Here is a 14,899-nt window from a genome sequence, read left to right as displayed (position 1 = left end):
ATTGTAACACCCCTGGTGTTACGAGCTTGATTAGCACCAGGATTAAGGCCTAAAAGAGACTAGCAAACAGGTTCGCTGGTTTTAAAAATTTAAAATTAACATGAGATGATAAACAAAAAATTATATGACTCACTTTTGTGATTGAGAAAAAGTCAAAAGAAATATTATAAGTGAGTTTACTTAATGCGTAAACATGCTAATGGAAATCGTAGCAAGGAAAGGTTGAATAAGTAGTTTAATCGTTAGCACAAAAGACAATTTTTATAAACAAAAAAATGTAACTGGAGCATAGTGCTTAAGTAAAATTGACGAGCAAATTATGTAGATGAAAATGCAACATTAGTTTTGGAGAATAAATACTGTTAGCTAGTATTTTCGGAGCTCGGAAATCAAACTTGGAATTAAGATGAGTCATTTTCGTTGTCGGAGAACACTTGAACTTATGTTTAAAAGTACCATTTTTGACGAATTATATTGAGCAAAATAGTTAAATGGTGCTTAAATATTTTGCTCCTATGGGTTAGTATAAGGTATATACTATCGCATGAAATATTTGGTAGCAGTTAATAGGGTTTAGGTCTTTTAAAATTGTAACAAAAGTGTTAATGGCGGTTAGTTTGAATTGAATCCTTAACTTTCCTAAGTATGGAAAAGTAGTAAGATGATGCGATTTTGTCATTTAAATTTTAACAAAAATGCCTAAACATTAATTTCATGTTTTGGTATCGTTGGTTGCATCAAAGTGAGTGTTCGAGCTTGGTATAAGTGGTTGTGGTGTTGGGTAGTACGTTGCTCTCGCAAAAATTGCCCAAACTACGTTGGAACGTGCTATGAACCAGGTCGTTGGCTCTTTGTTCGTGAACTGGCGCCGACGCGACGAGCTTGTTTTGGCATGCTTCTATCTCCCTCTCCGGTTGCTCTTGGGGCATGACGTTTGCTTCGCTAGCTAGTGGGTAGTACCAGCCTCAGGTTAGCATCATTAGTTGGACTTTAGTTGAGTTAATCGGCAGCCTTTGGTCCACTTTAAAAATCATGCAAGTCACTGCTGGCAGCCGCTCAGTCGAAGTTTATGGTCACCGCGTACACGGCGTGGCTAGCAACGAGCTCAAGCATGGCCGGGTTGTTGCCGCTCCGTCGGCACACGCACGTCCAGACGTTGCCGTGCGGCATCCCTGGCTCTACATGCCATTCTCGGCGGGGTTGCAGCCTTGCTCCTGCCGCTGCCCATGGGCTTGCCAGGCTCGGGCGGCTGGCCATGGTGTCGAGCACCAGTTCAAGGTAGGGCTATGGCTACCATGGCTCGGCCGATGTGGCGACCGCCCTGCCGTTTGTTTCACCTACCGCGACGATGACCCCGGTCACAGTGGTGATGGATGCCTCCCTGCTCTGCTCTGCCGCTAGCCGGCACTAGTGACCCCGCTCGGTCTTGCCACTTCATGTCGTGCACTTCACGACAACCCTTCCCGTCTCATCAACTGTACCACGTGCTCGCTTTGCCACCAATCGGTGTTGCCCACCATAACTGCTCGGCTCGCTCGTAAACCACTCCACCGCCTCACCGTGCGTGGAGCAGCCATCATTTCTCCCTCTTCCCATTTCCAAGTTATAGCTTCGTAGTGAAATCCCTCACTCCTGTTGATAGCTTAGAAGGTTGGCTAAGCGCCTTGTTTCTCTCTGGTCCATCGGTGCACTGTGGGCCACCAATTTGGCGTTTTACCGCCGCCGGTCATGAGTGCCGACGCGACCTGTGGTTTAGGGGTAAGTCCATAACCTAGAGGTAAGGGTTTGATTGGTGGCATTTCTAGGCTCACATTGACCTCCTCTATCCAATGCTCGTGTTGATTTGGCCAGGAAACCCATCAGCGACGTGGTGATGCGACGGTGCCACCGTGCTCGGGCGCACGTGGTTGGGCCACCTCAACCCTCCCCTGCTTCAACCATCTCCATAGCACGCACCGCGGTGAGCCTCTGACCCTTCTCTGCCATCACGACCCGTCTGATAAGGCATAGACTCGCCAAAGCACTCGTGCCGCCACGTGGATCCTCCATCAGCGTGGATAGGTGGGATTAGTACACCGTTGAATGTGTCGCCGCCTTCCACTTTTGTGCGTAGGTCCGGAGGTCCATGTCGGTCCAGTAGATACGTCATTGTGGGCCTCAGTAGGCCAGCGCCACGCCGACGTGCATAGGCACGTCTGGGATCCTCCGCTGCGAAGGCGAGGTATTCTAGGGTGCTTTGTGCAAAACTCAAGACTAGTGAAAGACAAGCACCTCCGTAAGTGCGTTGTTTCGGGTGGTTCTGCCATAGGTGGTATCAGAGCATAAATGAGGAAATAAAGCTTCAAAACCCTTTTCTAAATTAAAATTTGATAACCTATTTTTACAAAGGTTAGGGCATTTGCATACAAAGTATATAAATAGCCCTATTACTATAGTTAAGAATTTAGAATAGGTACAACTAGTTTTCTCCGGTGGACTAATTCCCGCGCCATATACGATCTTAACTATATCACGTTAGTACTACCATGGTTGTCGTGTAGTACTAGTAGTGGGTGTGTCTTCTGTAGGAATCACACGTGTCGTATTATGCACGATTGATCGGTCCTTGTTCGAGAATTACTGCTATACTATGGCTTCGTGCTTCACGCTTGCCATGAGCCACGCCTTTCCGTAATCCTTCTGTGCTCATGCCGGACCTTTGCCCTACAGCCGTACTAGTCCTTTATGGCCTCGGGTGTCGCTCGCCTCGAATGCGCAAAAAAATTTGGCCGGTTCATTTGTAGTGGCCCCGTGCATGAACTTAATGGTGGACTGCACCAGGACCACTGACCACTCTGCCATTACAAAAGGGGCCTGGCCTAGCCATTGGTACCACCACTCGGTGCACTCTAGCTCACCTAGCCTTCCTTTTGAGCCAGCTTTTCACTCAATCCTTCCTTGCAACCACCCAACAGGGATGGCGTGAGCCTAGGTTAGTAGTTACTGCCTGAACACTGAGGGTTTACCCAAAATCCTATATGCCACCCTACAAAAACCTAGGGTCAAGGATCATCCCAAGTATTAGGGCCGTGAGTATGAAAAGCATGGCACTAAGCGGTGTGAAGTTACCATCTATATTGGGAAGAGTGAGGAGTTCCCCGACATCACTGAAGCTAGTAATGTGACTGCAACTGGGTTTTGCTTCATCGACACCTACCAAGTTGTGGCCCACAAAGCCTTGCAGCACCTTTGTCAGATCTATGAAGAGCCCATTGCTCATACCCCCATGAGGTTCTTTCCACCTTTAGAAAAGAATCGATGGGTATGGAGGGCTCGCATGGAGGCTTTGCAAGGGCAGGATGCGCAAGATGACAGTCCAACCGTGGTGCACTTGACCATGTACCTGCTTGCTCTGGATGAACAGTATGACCAGCAAGCCTCGGAGCTGAGAAAGTGCCTCTGGTGAGCCAAGGAAGCCAAGATCTTCTCTAGGATGCTCTAGGTGTAGCTCGCTGAAGCGCATGCCAGTGTGGTAGCCATAGAGATTCGTGAGACTACCATGTTGGAAGCCCTAAAAGAGGCCAAAGATCAGCATGGCCATTAGTTGGGAGAGGTCTACCTTGTCACTAGGGCCAAGCATAGGATGCTGGCCGCTGAAGGGCAGGATCCCTTGATCTTGGAGGGAATCCCTATCCATCCATTGGAAAGACAAAGAACCGATATTGTAGTGCTGCTAGCACCTCCACCCTCAGAGGTATCAGAAGTAGAGTCCTTGCTTCCCATCACTCAGCCACCACCAAGAGAGGAGGCAGATCCATAGATGGAGCGGTAGAAGAATCCACCTAGCCAAAAGTAAAGTTGTGTGGTCCAATAAAGTAGATTAGTTGCCTTAGGGAGATGTACCCGTAGTTAGTAGTGCCTTTCATCGCTGTCCTCCAGTATTGTAATCTTTCCGTTGTATTTCGTCCATAGATGTTGAGGTCGTCTGGTCATAGGGAAGGTGAATGATGTGTCGATAATGGGAGAGTGAGTGCTTATATGTTGTACCTACATACGGACGTCTGGAATGTGTATTTCATTTATTTCGATGTGTTTATTGCGTCCATCTATCCTTAGGTCTCATTAGACATGCATATGATTTTCAAGACGACATTAAGTGGGTGACAAGAGAAGCTACTATTCTGATGTGAGCAAGACTGGTCGTGATTGGATAACCTAGGACACTGTATCAACTAATTGTGGATGTCCTAATAGAGCACTTGAGTTTCCTTGAATTAAATCTATCGTGGGATTTGATTTCCTTGTTCCTTGTTGTGAAAGGAACCCTTGTTGTTTGAATCTTCCCTTGCATTACTCCTCTGATTCTGTGGTCTATGACTCCATCGCCTTCATTGCGTGTAAGCTGGTAATAGTTGCCTGGTTAATAGCTTATGGTGCTGTGACGAAACCGAGGGCCCCTATGGAACAGCTACCACATGGTGGCGCTGCTCGGCATGCGTTGGTATCGAAGTTGTTGACCAAGTACCTTTACCAAGTTATACCGCCGTACTGCTTTTGATACAAAATATTCTTCTTGGAAATATTCGGTTGTTCGAACGGGAAATCCACAACGGGTTGATGAAATAGTGTTCTTCCAAAGTAAACAAGAGAATGTGGTTTTGGAGGAAGCATGTAGGTTGCAATCTCAGTTAGTACAAAAGATTGGTGCCTATTGTGGTCAAGGAAAGGAAGAGCGACAAGGAAAAAGTTAGTCCTCGGGTAGTCGGGAGTGATTGAAAAAGCATGAGTGGATGTCATGTCCCAAGCACTATGCCTAGCTCGTCCACACTATGCATGCTAGGTCACTATTACCACATGCCCTGCAGACGCCGTCAGTCTCAGGGACCACTAGCACCCTGTCCTCATGTAACCTCGACATTATGCCGCATCCACCGTACTCGTGCATTGTGCGCTTCCCCTTTTTCCGACACCCTGTTGGCTCTCGATCCTTGCCCTCATCCCCGTACCAGACCCCCCTCCAGTTTTCATATTTTGGGGACACGACCGCCTGCACGCCTCCCTCATTGAGCGAACCCCTCTCTTCTCCATTTTCCTCCCTCCACTCAAGCTCGCGCAGGAAGCGCACCATGGTCGACGCTCTCCCCACCTCATGATCGTTAGTGTTCCCTTCCATGCCGCCTCCACTTCTAGTGTGCCGCATCCCCACCTCCGTTCGCCATTATAAGATGCCCTTGCTCTCCTCTTGCATCCCTATTTCCCTTGAATCCAAAGCAGAGCTACGAGATCCAGTAGTCATTCGAAGAACTAGGTTCGTCAGTCAGAGGTGATTGTGTAATCTAAGAAGAAGAAGGGATCTGATTTTCGAAGAAGTTCAAGTCTACCATTGGTTAGTTGGTCTTAGCGTTCACGATGTTTGAGTTCTCAGTCTCCTGTTTCTGGATCTGTTGGACATACATCATGTTTTGGATAATCATTTTCTTATTGTTCTTCCATTATCCTTGTCTATCTTGACTTCTGGATTAAGCCTTGGTTGTATTAGGTTTCTCTTAACCATGTATCTCTAAATCCCTATATAGTTTTGTGTTCGACGTAGTGTGATCTTTCGTGTAATTTCAGATCTGCTAAGTGTAATCTTATTTTTTCCCTTCTGATTCGTGTTTTGAATCTCGGGACGAGATTCTTTGAAGGGGAGAAGATTGTAACACCCCTAGTGTTGTCAGCTTGCTTAGCACCAGGATTAAGACCTAAAAGAGACCAGCAAACATGTTCGCTGGTTTGAAGAATTTAAAATTAACATGAGATGATAAACAAAAATTTATATGACTCACTTTTGTGATTGAGAAAAAGTCAAAAGAAATATTATAAGTTAGTTTACTTAATGCGTAAACATGCTAATGAAAATCTTAGCAAGGAAAGGTTGAATAAGTAGTTTAATCGTTGGCACGAAAGACAATTTTTATAAACAAAAATAAAATGTAACTAGAGCATAGTGCTTAAGTAAAATTGACGAGCAAGTTATGTGGATGAAAATGCAACAATAATTTTAGAGAATAAATACTGTTAGATAGTATTTTGGGAGCTCAGAAATCAAACTTGGAATTAAGATGAGTCATTTTCGTTGTCGGAGAACACTTGAACTTATGTTTAAAAGTACCATTTTTGGCGAATTATATTAAGGAAAATAGTTAAATGGTGCTTAAATAGTTACCCGGTGGTGGCATGTTCTGCACCTTCTCATACGGCCGCAAGACGGAGCCCTCCGCTCGATCGTTCGACAGGATGGGGTGGTGCATGGTGGAATACGACTTCGTCGCCGCCGACAAGAAACAAGAGGAAGCCACCACCGACAGCAGCAACTTCGTGTTTTGCAAGGTCTACCGCTCGCCTCGGGCAAAAGGGAAGTCAGCGCCAGTATCGATGTCCTCCAGCAAGAATGCCTCATCCAAGCAGATGGCCAAGAAGAGGAAGGCCGACGGCGGTGAGCACCCCGAGGTGCCGCCCGCCAAGTCGATCCAGCAGCAAGAACTGTAGGTGCACCAGGAAACCGCCTACTGCTATCAGCCAGAAGACGTGTAGGAGGGTTGTGTGCAGCAGGCCCAGGCGCGGAGTCAAAGCACTAGCACGGCGGTGACAACTTCAACATCAAAGACTTCAACATCGACGAGTACAGGGACATCCTAGAGATGTTGCAAGACGAGCCAAAGCCAGATCCGGAGCCAGAGCATGACGGTCGATTCATCTCACCGGAGCATGACTCCCATCTCGCCGGACGCCGTCCTTCTAGGATTGCTGGCGATTGAAGAAGAATCTGATGTGTGGGGCCCACACATCAGTGAGTGGAGGGAGAGAAGTAGCCGAAGATGTTTTGGTTTAAGACATGTACAATATATGGCCTGACATTGGGCCTAGACACACAGAAGAAGTAGAAAATGACAAGTATCAGGTAGAAGAAGAATTATAATGACAAGTTTTAGAATAGATGAATTGTAATGGGCAGATCTCCAAAGTTTAAGAATTATAATGGCGTGGATCAAAATAACCCAAATTATTACCCCCTCCCATCATCTAGTATGTCTCGTTTCCCGACAGCAGGCGGTGGAGCGAAAGAAGGAGCAGCTATAGGCGGCGCCGAGGAGCGGCTTCCCACCCCGAGCTCGTAGCCATGGTGAGCGCCACCACCCCTCCGTTGCTACTTTGCGCTCACTCACTGTCGTGTAGATCTGGGCCGCCACTGTCTTTGTTTAGCCAAGCATAGCGCCATGCTCTAGGTAATCCTTCTCGATCCGGTAGGGTGTCCGTGTTGCGCGTGTCGGCGGTCGATGATTCATGGCTTGCTACCAAATCAGGGCCGGTTCCTGTGCCAAGATTTGGGGCACGCTTGGCTCTCTCTGCACCTTGCCCTTGGGCTTGTGTCGCGCAACTTTGTGTGTTCAACTGATGGCATACTGCAATGACTGCTTAGACGTTCTATATGTACTATCTGTAAAAAGCGCTTGGAATTCTCCGTGTATGTCATAATCTTGCAGGAGTAAATTAGTGCATGGTATGACATCTTTAATCTCAGTCATTTTGTTGTCCTTCTGAAACATTTAGAAAAAAATTAGATTGCTGCATTTGCCATCCGTGCTCAGTGGTAGCTTGCTATTATTAGGTTGTAGTTTAAATAGACCTTTCTATTCTGCTTCAGGCATAACGGGGATTGATTATCTGATTATTTGTGCTGATGAAGGATTATCTTCATGCTTCATTGCTTTGTCACCATTGCACCTGGACTTTAGCATGATTCTTCATTGAAGATGCATTGATTATCTTCTGCTATCTTTTGTTTAATGCTTTTGTTGGATTATTGGGTCCTATGATGGCATGAAATCTTTGAGACCTGATTATTTCTCATGATGACAACCATAAGCATATCTTCTGAGGACAGCATGAAGTTCCAATTTGAGTTTTCAATTTCTTTTCCCCATTTATATATTGAACTTGTTTATAAAGTCGTTTGAACAACTACCCTAAATTTAAATTGGTTTATTAGTTGCTGCAATGATTACTTATCTTTTGCCTCCTATATCCATCAAATGTTGTTTCAAACTGTGCAACTCGTTTGGTGTTATATAGGTGAATGTTCCTAAGAACAAGGAGTGCAGGAAGCACACTCTCCACAAGGTTACTCAGTACAAGAAGGGTAAGGATAGCTTGTCTGCTCAGGGAAAGCGCCGTTATGACCGCAAGCAGTCAGGATATGGTGGTCAGACCAAGCCTATCTTCCATAAGAAGGTAATACAAGTTTCAAACATATATTTGTCGATGACCTGATTGATCCATTGGTGCTTTATGTCATTTTTCTTTTTATGCCAACATGAATGTTTGAAGATAATTGTGAATTCTAAATGCCTGTTGCGTACGCAGCTTGGTTTATGACAAATGTTGTGATTTTCAGGCCAAGACCACCAAGAAGATTGTGCTGAAGCTGCAGTGCCAGAGTTGCAAGCACTACTCACAGCACCCGATCAAGGCACTGTCTCATTTCTCTTAGGCTGAACATGTTGTTGAACCAAGTATTTTTGTCCGTGTTTGCTCACTCTTTTCTGCTTTCTTTGTCATAGAGATGCAAGCATTTTGAGATTGGTGGAGACAAGAAGGGCAAGGGAACATCTCTTTTCTAAATCTGCTCATAGCCTATTTGGATGCTGAAGTTGTGGGTTTTATACTGTTCCTAAAACTTGTCGTCAAAATTTAATGTTACTAGAACTTAAAGCAGACCATGCTATGTAACCAAATTCCAACCCCTAACACTTGCTTTGAGTATTGTGTCGAGTTTTGACTAAATGAAGTTTTGTAGTTTGAATCTTCATTGAATATGTTATGCTTGATTTTGTGCTTGTCATTCCAATGTGTGTTATTTGAGTCTAAAGCTTGAAAAATTTTACAGCAAAAATGGTTACAGGTAAAATGTTATTGCGTGGCTGAATGTGAGCTGAGTCAAAGACTGCAGTTCTGTGTAATGTTTCTGAATAGAAACACTACCACATGCCATGTGATAGTGTGGTGACAAATTTTCTTTGTTTGTGTACATTTGGATCATGGCCAAAACATTGTGCTTAACCTAGTTCGTGCACAAATCTATGGCAGTGCTTGTCATGTTTACATCTGTGGCAGTGCTTGTCATGTTTACTCCTAGAGCGTGCGAGGCGTTTGCGTTGCTGAAAATTACAATGTCAGATAAAAAAGAAGGACCAGAATTCTTCAGGTGAAACAAGAGCCAGAATTCAGATGTAAGGAAATTCATCGATCTTGTTCAGATCCTTCCATGGGGTATGATCATATGCAACAACATGAATCAGATATGCTGGCTACGATCAGAGATCTATGCATTGCAATTTCATGGCTAGACACTTAAGACTGGGCCCAATTTTGAACCTAGCCCTGCAGTAAAGTATGGGCGGGTCCAGATTTGATGCGGCGAAGCCCAAAAGGCCCATCGCGGGGGCAAACCATTCGCCTAGGGCACAACATGGCAAAGGGACACAAACTGACACCGATATCAATTTATATCTTTTTTTATAAAACTTTCTCTAATTATAACTGCATCTTAACATAAACCAAGGGTGCTTCCGGCTTAATGGTGCTAATCCTAGAAATGAGTGTCCATGGGTTCTGGTTTGTTGTTTGTTTTTATCTCAGTAAATGACGTAGTGGATCGCTATCTATGCCCTAAGGGCATGTAACGAGTTGAACTGAGATGTAGCTCTTGAGACCATACTCCTGGTGCGCTTGTAGTAGATAGGCTACTCGCTTGAATAATGTAGATTACGTCGGGCTCATTAAGGACATGTACAACAATGTTGTGACTAGTGTTCGAACAAGTGATGGAGACACATATGACTTCCCGATTAGGATAGGACTACATCAAAGGTCAACTTTAAGCCCTTATCTATTTGCCTTAGTGATGAATGAGGTCACAAGGGACATACAAGAGGACATCCCTTGGTGTATTGGCATGGTGATGAAGCACAAGCGGCGAACAGTCTGGTCAACTGGTCGGCGGCGAAGTGAACATTGAGTAGAAACGATCAGTGAACAGTCCGATCAACTGGTCGGCAACGGAGTCCATGAACCAAGCAGTCCAACCAGTTGATCAGTGGAGGCCCAAGCACCAGGTGATCTGATCACCTAGACGATGATCCTGCAATACAAACATGTAGAACGGGTAGTACATGATGTAGAAATAAATGAACTCTGGAGAAAAATCAGCAATGGTGATGAAACGGTGTATGCAGTTCGGTGATCAATTGGCGTGAAAATATATTTATGTTTAATATAAACTGCCCGAACAGTTAGTGTGTAGCTAAGTCTCCAGCCCTAACTAGCCCATAGTCCATAACGTCGAGCACGGAGCCCGTGCACGTGTAGGAGGAACAGGCATGACCAAGGAGCCGCTGCTAGCCACCCATAACGTAGAGCGCGGAGCCCGTAGCACATGTAGGGAGGAGCCGGAGACAGGGCTATCTCTGGAGGCGTCCGAGCATCAACAGGGCTGTTTAGGGGTTCAGAAAATCGTTTGGAGAGCAAATATGGAGAAAACAGTTCGGAGAAACGTTACGGCGATATATGGAGACTAGAGAATATTTAGAAAAATATTAAAGCGTGACTTAGATTTGGACAGAGCGTCTGGTCGACGGCGTATGGCGCTATCTGGTTGGCGTTGACGGCGAGCACCTGGCAGGCGGTGAGTTGTTGGTGAAGACAACCTTAGAGGTGGTTTCGAGATCGGATCTGCTATCGTGGGGGCTGGTGTAGCCAGCGATGAATCATCGTCGTGGGACGGCATGGATCTCCATGAGATTGATGATGAGAACGCGTTGTTGATTTGAGGTCCATCTGGCTCGCCATAGATCAAGCGCACACCCCTACCTGGCGTGCCAACTATCGACAGAATATGCTCGGCAGTCCACCGAGGGGTATCCCATGATGGTAGGTTTGTCGGTGGGGATGCGCCTAATCAGGAACCGGATGGTGACACAAGGCGTAGAGACAATGATTTAGATAGGTTCGGGCTATCTGATCGACGTAATACCCTACGTCCTATGTCTTTGGTGTATTGTATTGATCTGGACGACCAAGTAGCTTGATATAGCCTATTCGCTAAGGGACCCCTATCTCTCCTTATATAGTCTGGAGAGACATGGTAACAAGTAAAGTATCATATTTGGTACTATACAATGTCTTGTGGTGCATGCCGAGCAGCGCCGTGCACGCTTTGATCTTGTGGGCCGGGCCACCTTCGATGGTGTGGCCCATATCTTGGGAGTCATACCCCCACATGTATGTTTTTTGTGGACGATGTAGTGCTAGTTGATGAAGCTGGACAGGAGTGAATCAGAAACTGGAGTTATGGTGGGAGACTTTGGAGTCTAAATGTTTTAGACTCAGTAGAATTAAAACTGAGTATATGAGATGTGACTTCGGCACTACTGCTCGGGAGGGAGGAAGATGTTAGTTTGGAAAAACAAGTAGTACCTAGGAAGGATACCTTTTGATATTTAGGATCAATGCTACAGAGAGACGGGGATATTGATGAAGATGTTAGCCATAGAATAAAAGCAGGGTGGATGAAGTGACGCCAAGCATCTTGTGTCCTATGTGACAAAAGGGTACCACAAATGCTAAAAGGCAAGTTTTATAGGACAATGATTAGACCTGCTATGTTGTATGGTGTAGAATATTGGCCTACGAAAAGACGACATGTTCAACAGATAAGTATCGCAAAAATGCATATGTTGCGTTGGATTTGCGGTCATACAAGAAGGAATCGAGTTCGAAATGATGATATAAGTGATAGATTAGGGGTAGCACAAATTAAAGAAAAGCTTGTCCAACATCGGTTGAGATAGTTTGGACATGTCCAACAGAGACCTCTAGAGGTATTAATGCGTAGTGGAATCCTAAGCCAGGATAGTAACGTAAAGAGATGCAGAGGAAGACTGAAGTTGACTTGAGTAGAGGCAATAAAAGGAGACTTGAAAGGATGGAATATACCCAAAGACTTAGCCTTAGATAGGAGTGCTTGGAAAATAGCTATTCACGTGCCTGAACCTTGATTGATTCTGCTGGGTTTTAACTCTAGCCTACGCCAACTTATTTGGCACTTAAAGACTTTGTTGTTGTTATTGTAGTCCTAATCTAGGGGTCTGTTTTGGTACCAGAACTAGCTAATTGCTAGTAAGCTTACGATATTAACTCTAATGCTTCCGAACATGAGAGCTAATACATGGGTTATATTCTTTAACTAGTTGTTAGCTAACTAGCTAGCCAACCATAGCTAGTTTGAGCTATTTATTAGTCCTAACTAGTAACTAGGCATGTGTATCAAATAGGCCCTAAGTGTAGTAGCTTTTTCCCTCCTTTCTATTGCTATGTGGCAAACTTTATGTAATGGAAATGGGGGCCTCCTCGCTTCAAAAATAGGAAAAAGTCTACTTAATCCCCCCACCTTTCATACTTGGTCTACTTCACCCTCCAACTATGAAACCGTCTGTTTTACCCCCTGAACTTTCTAAAACCGTCTATTTTACCTCCTGGGCGGTTTTCAGCGGCGATTTTGCTACAGTAACAATGGGTTTGCTACAGTGTCGGTGTTTTGAATTTCCTTTTTTTATTTATTTTAGGTGATTTTTTTAAAAATCATAGTCAATCATAGAAAAATTATAAAATGAAAAATCTAATTTTATTGGACTCCACATGAGTAGATCTACACAGTGAATATATAATACGGTATGCTTTAGTACAATTTTTTTTGTAGCTTTAGATTAATTGGAAAATCCAATTTTGTCTGTAATTAATTAGAATTTATTTATAACTAAGTTATACATAGTCCAATGAGTATGAAATTTTTACTATAGTTCAACCATACAATAATTAGCGTACCATAAAAATTTCACAATAATTGGACCATAGAAGCTGCAGCTATGAATTATTCCAATTAATTACAAACAAAATTAGATTTTCCAATTAATCTAAGGCTACAAAAAAATTTATACTAAAGCATACCGTATTATATATTCACTGTGTAGATCTACTCATGTGGAGTCCAATAAAATTAGATTTTTCATTTTATGATTTTTCTATGATTTTTCAAAAATTCACCGAAAATAAATAAAAAAAAGAAAATTCAAAACACCGACACTGTATCAAACACATTGTTAATGTAGCAGACCCGCTGTTACTGTAGCAAAACCACCGCTGAAAACCGCCCAGGGGGTAAGATAGATGGTTTTAGAAAGTTCAGGGGGTAAAACAGACGGTTTCATAGTTCGGGGAGGTGAAGTAGACCAAGTATGAAAGGTGGGGGGTTAAGTAGATTTTTTCCTTCAATAATATAACCCTTCGGTGCAAAAATTGTATGTTAGCATATTTTACATGGAAGATTGTGCAAAAATTGTATCTTAACATATTTTAAAGCGAGTAGTTACCCTTCGGTGCACAAGATGCACTGTTTTTTTATCTCACAATTCTAGAATATCTTGACTTTTGCCAAACAAGATTGCTGACGAGATTTTCTTCCCAAGTTTGTAAAAACTTATTTTTAACCTAATTTTAGTTCATCAGCAAGCTTGCTATAGAATTTGGTGCGCTTCATCTTGTATGTTCATTTCTGAATGTGGAACATGAAACTATGAAAGTGTCATCAGGTTATGTTAGATGCCAAATCTCCCGCATTACCAATTGTTGTTGTCATTGGTATATTTGTAAGCAGAAGTTGATTTTAGATTCTATTTATACCAATGCTACCTTGTCAATTGAACAATAGCTTTATGTAAGAAATGTTGCCAGCTTTATGCCTACGGACCAGTCTGATTAGTTAACGAAGAGTTGTTCAAAATTAAAGCCAACAAATAGAATATTGTTAGTAATTATTACTCGAGATGAGAGGAGAAGATTGATGAAGATATTCTTCATCTACGCATACAAATCATGGTGGTGATGGTGGTGTATGTGGGTGTGGGGGCTTTTGGTGGTTCCATTGGTCATGAGGGGGTAGGGGGACTTGAGCTCCCCTAGGCCCCCATGCTAGATCTTTCCTTGCCTAGCAACAATGAGGATAATTAACAGAGCCGCATCAAGAACAACAAAGACCATTTTAGCAGGAACAACCATGACTATAGTCATAAGTCATTGTCGATGTTGCCAATGAGGAAAAGGTGGAGAAATGACAGTTGAAAAGGGTCGTCGCCCACCGAAGTAGCGCCGATGAGATGGTTGTCAAAAGCGCTAGTAAGGAAGTTTTTGGAAGCATAGTCATCCAACAAGAAACTGTTGGTGATGGGGGTGCTAAAAGTGCCATCCTAGTAGTGAATTATCAACATAATATGAGGAATTCACATTGTGAGAAAAGAACACTAAATCAGCTTTGCGGCTAGAAGATGCCCATTGATCAGAATGGCGTTCTCGACAACTTCCTCTATGATCTCCGTTGATGGCTGCCACTGTCACGATCGATCTACGTCGCCTCCATGGAGCTTCCTGGCCTGAACTTCTGGTCGGGTAGAGTTGTGGAAGCCGAAGTCCATCGAACGTTTGGATCCCCGGTTTGTCTTGACACGTCTTCTCCCTCCCCTGGGTTCCATCTTGTGCTCTCTTTTGGTCGTTGCAAATTTCGTCTATCAGAGGAAAATGCAGCTATCATCCTTCAATCTGTCATTGGTGGTTATGCTTGTGCTTTTCGCTTATACACTCTGAGTGATCATGTGTTTTGTTTCTCGGTGAGCTCGCCGGTGGTGGGTTTTAACATTTACAAGCTTTAGAGTTTAAGCTCTTCTCCAACCTTTGGCATAATGGTGGTCTGAACCATCTCGCTGAATTTCACCACTGGTAAGCTACCCAATGGACCACTGTCTCTCGTCGACCTGCCCTGCTGGAGGCT

The 14,899-nt window shown here is 44.0% G+C and overlaps 1 protein-coding gene and 1 non-coding gene across 2 annotated transcripts; both read left to right on the top strand.

Annotated features, from left to right (window-relative positions):
• The first annotated feature begins 6,702 nt into the window (after positions 1-6,702).
• LOC136515179 (large ribosomal subunit protein eL42z/eL42y-like) lies at positions 6,703-8,745 on the top strand. Its single transcript, XM_066508848.1, has 4 exons — positions 6,703-6,792; positions 8,095-8,253; positions 8,417-8,491; positions 8,583-8,745. The coding sequence occupies exons 1-4, from the start codon at positions 6,703-6,705 to the stop codon at positions 8,640-8,642; spliced, it is 384 nt and encodes a 127-aa protein (XP_066364945.1). The 3' UTR covers positions 8,643-8,745.
• Positions 7,831-7,904, top strand: LOC136519239 (small nucleolar RNA R66). Its single transcript, XR_010774796.1, has one exon. It is a non-coding gene; the product is annotated as a small nucleolar RNA R66 (small nucleolar RNA).
• Positions 8,746-14,899: the final 6,154 nt, after the last annotated feature.

This window comes from Miscanthus floridulus, chromosome 17 (genome assembly GCF_019320115.1).
Source record: "Miscanthus floridulus cultivar M001 chromosome 17, ASM1932011v1, whole genome shotgun sequence".
NCBI classification, from domain to species: Eukaryota; Viridiplantae; Streptophyta; class Magnoliopsida; order Poales; family Poaceae; genus Miscanthus; species Miscanthus floridulus.
The sequence above is the reverse complement of the archived record's forward strand: the minus strand, read 5'-3'. Positions and strand labels throughout refer to the sequence as shown.

Bases quoted from the DNA above. Each gene is read 5' to 3' on its own strand.
- LOC136515179 (XM_066508848.1), top strand. From the start codon at position 6,703: ATGACGGTCGATTCATCTCACCGGAGCATGACTCCCATCTCGCCGGAC. The intron at 6,793-8,094 runs GTGTGGGGCCCA...GGTGTTATATAG, and splicing joins CGATTGAAGAAGAATCTGAT to GTGAATGTTCCTAAGAACAA. The intron at 8,254-8,416 runs GTAATACAAGTT...TGTGATTTTCAG, and splicing joins AGCCTATCTTCCATAAGAAG to GCCAAGACCACCAAGAAGAT.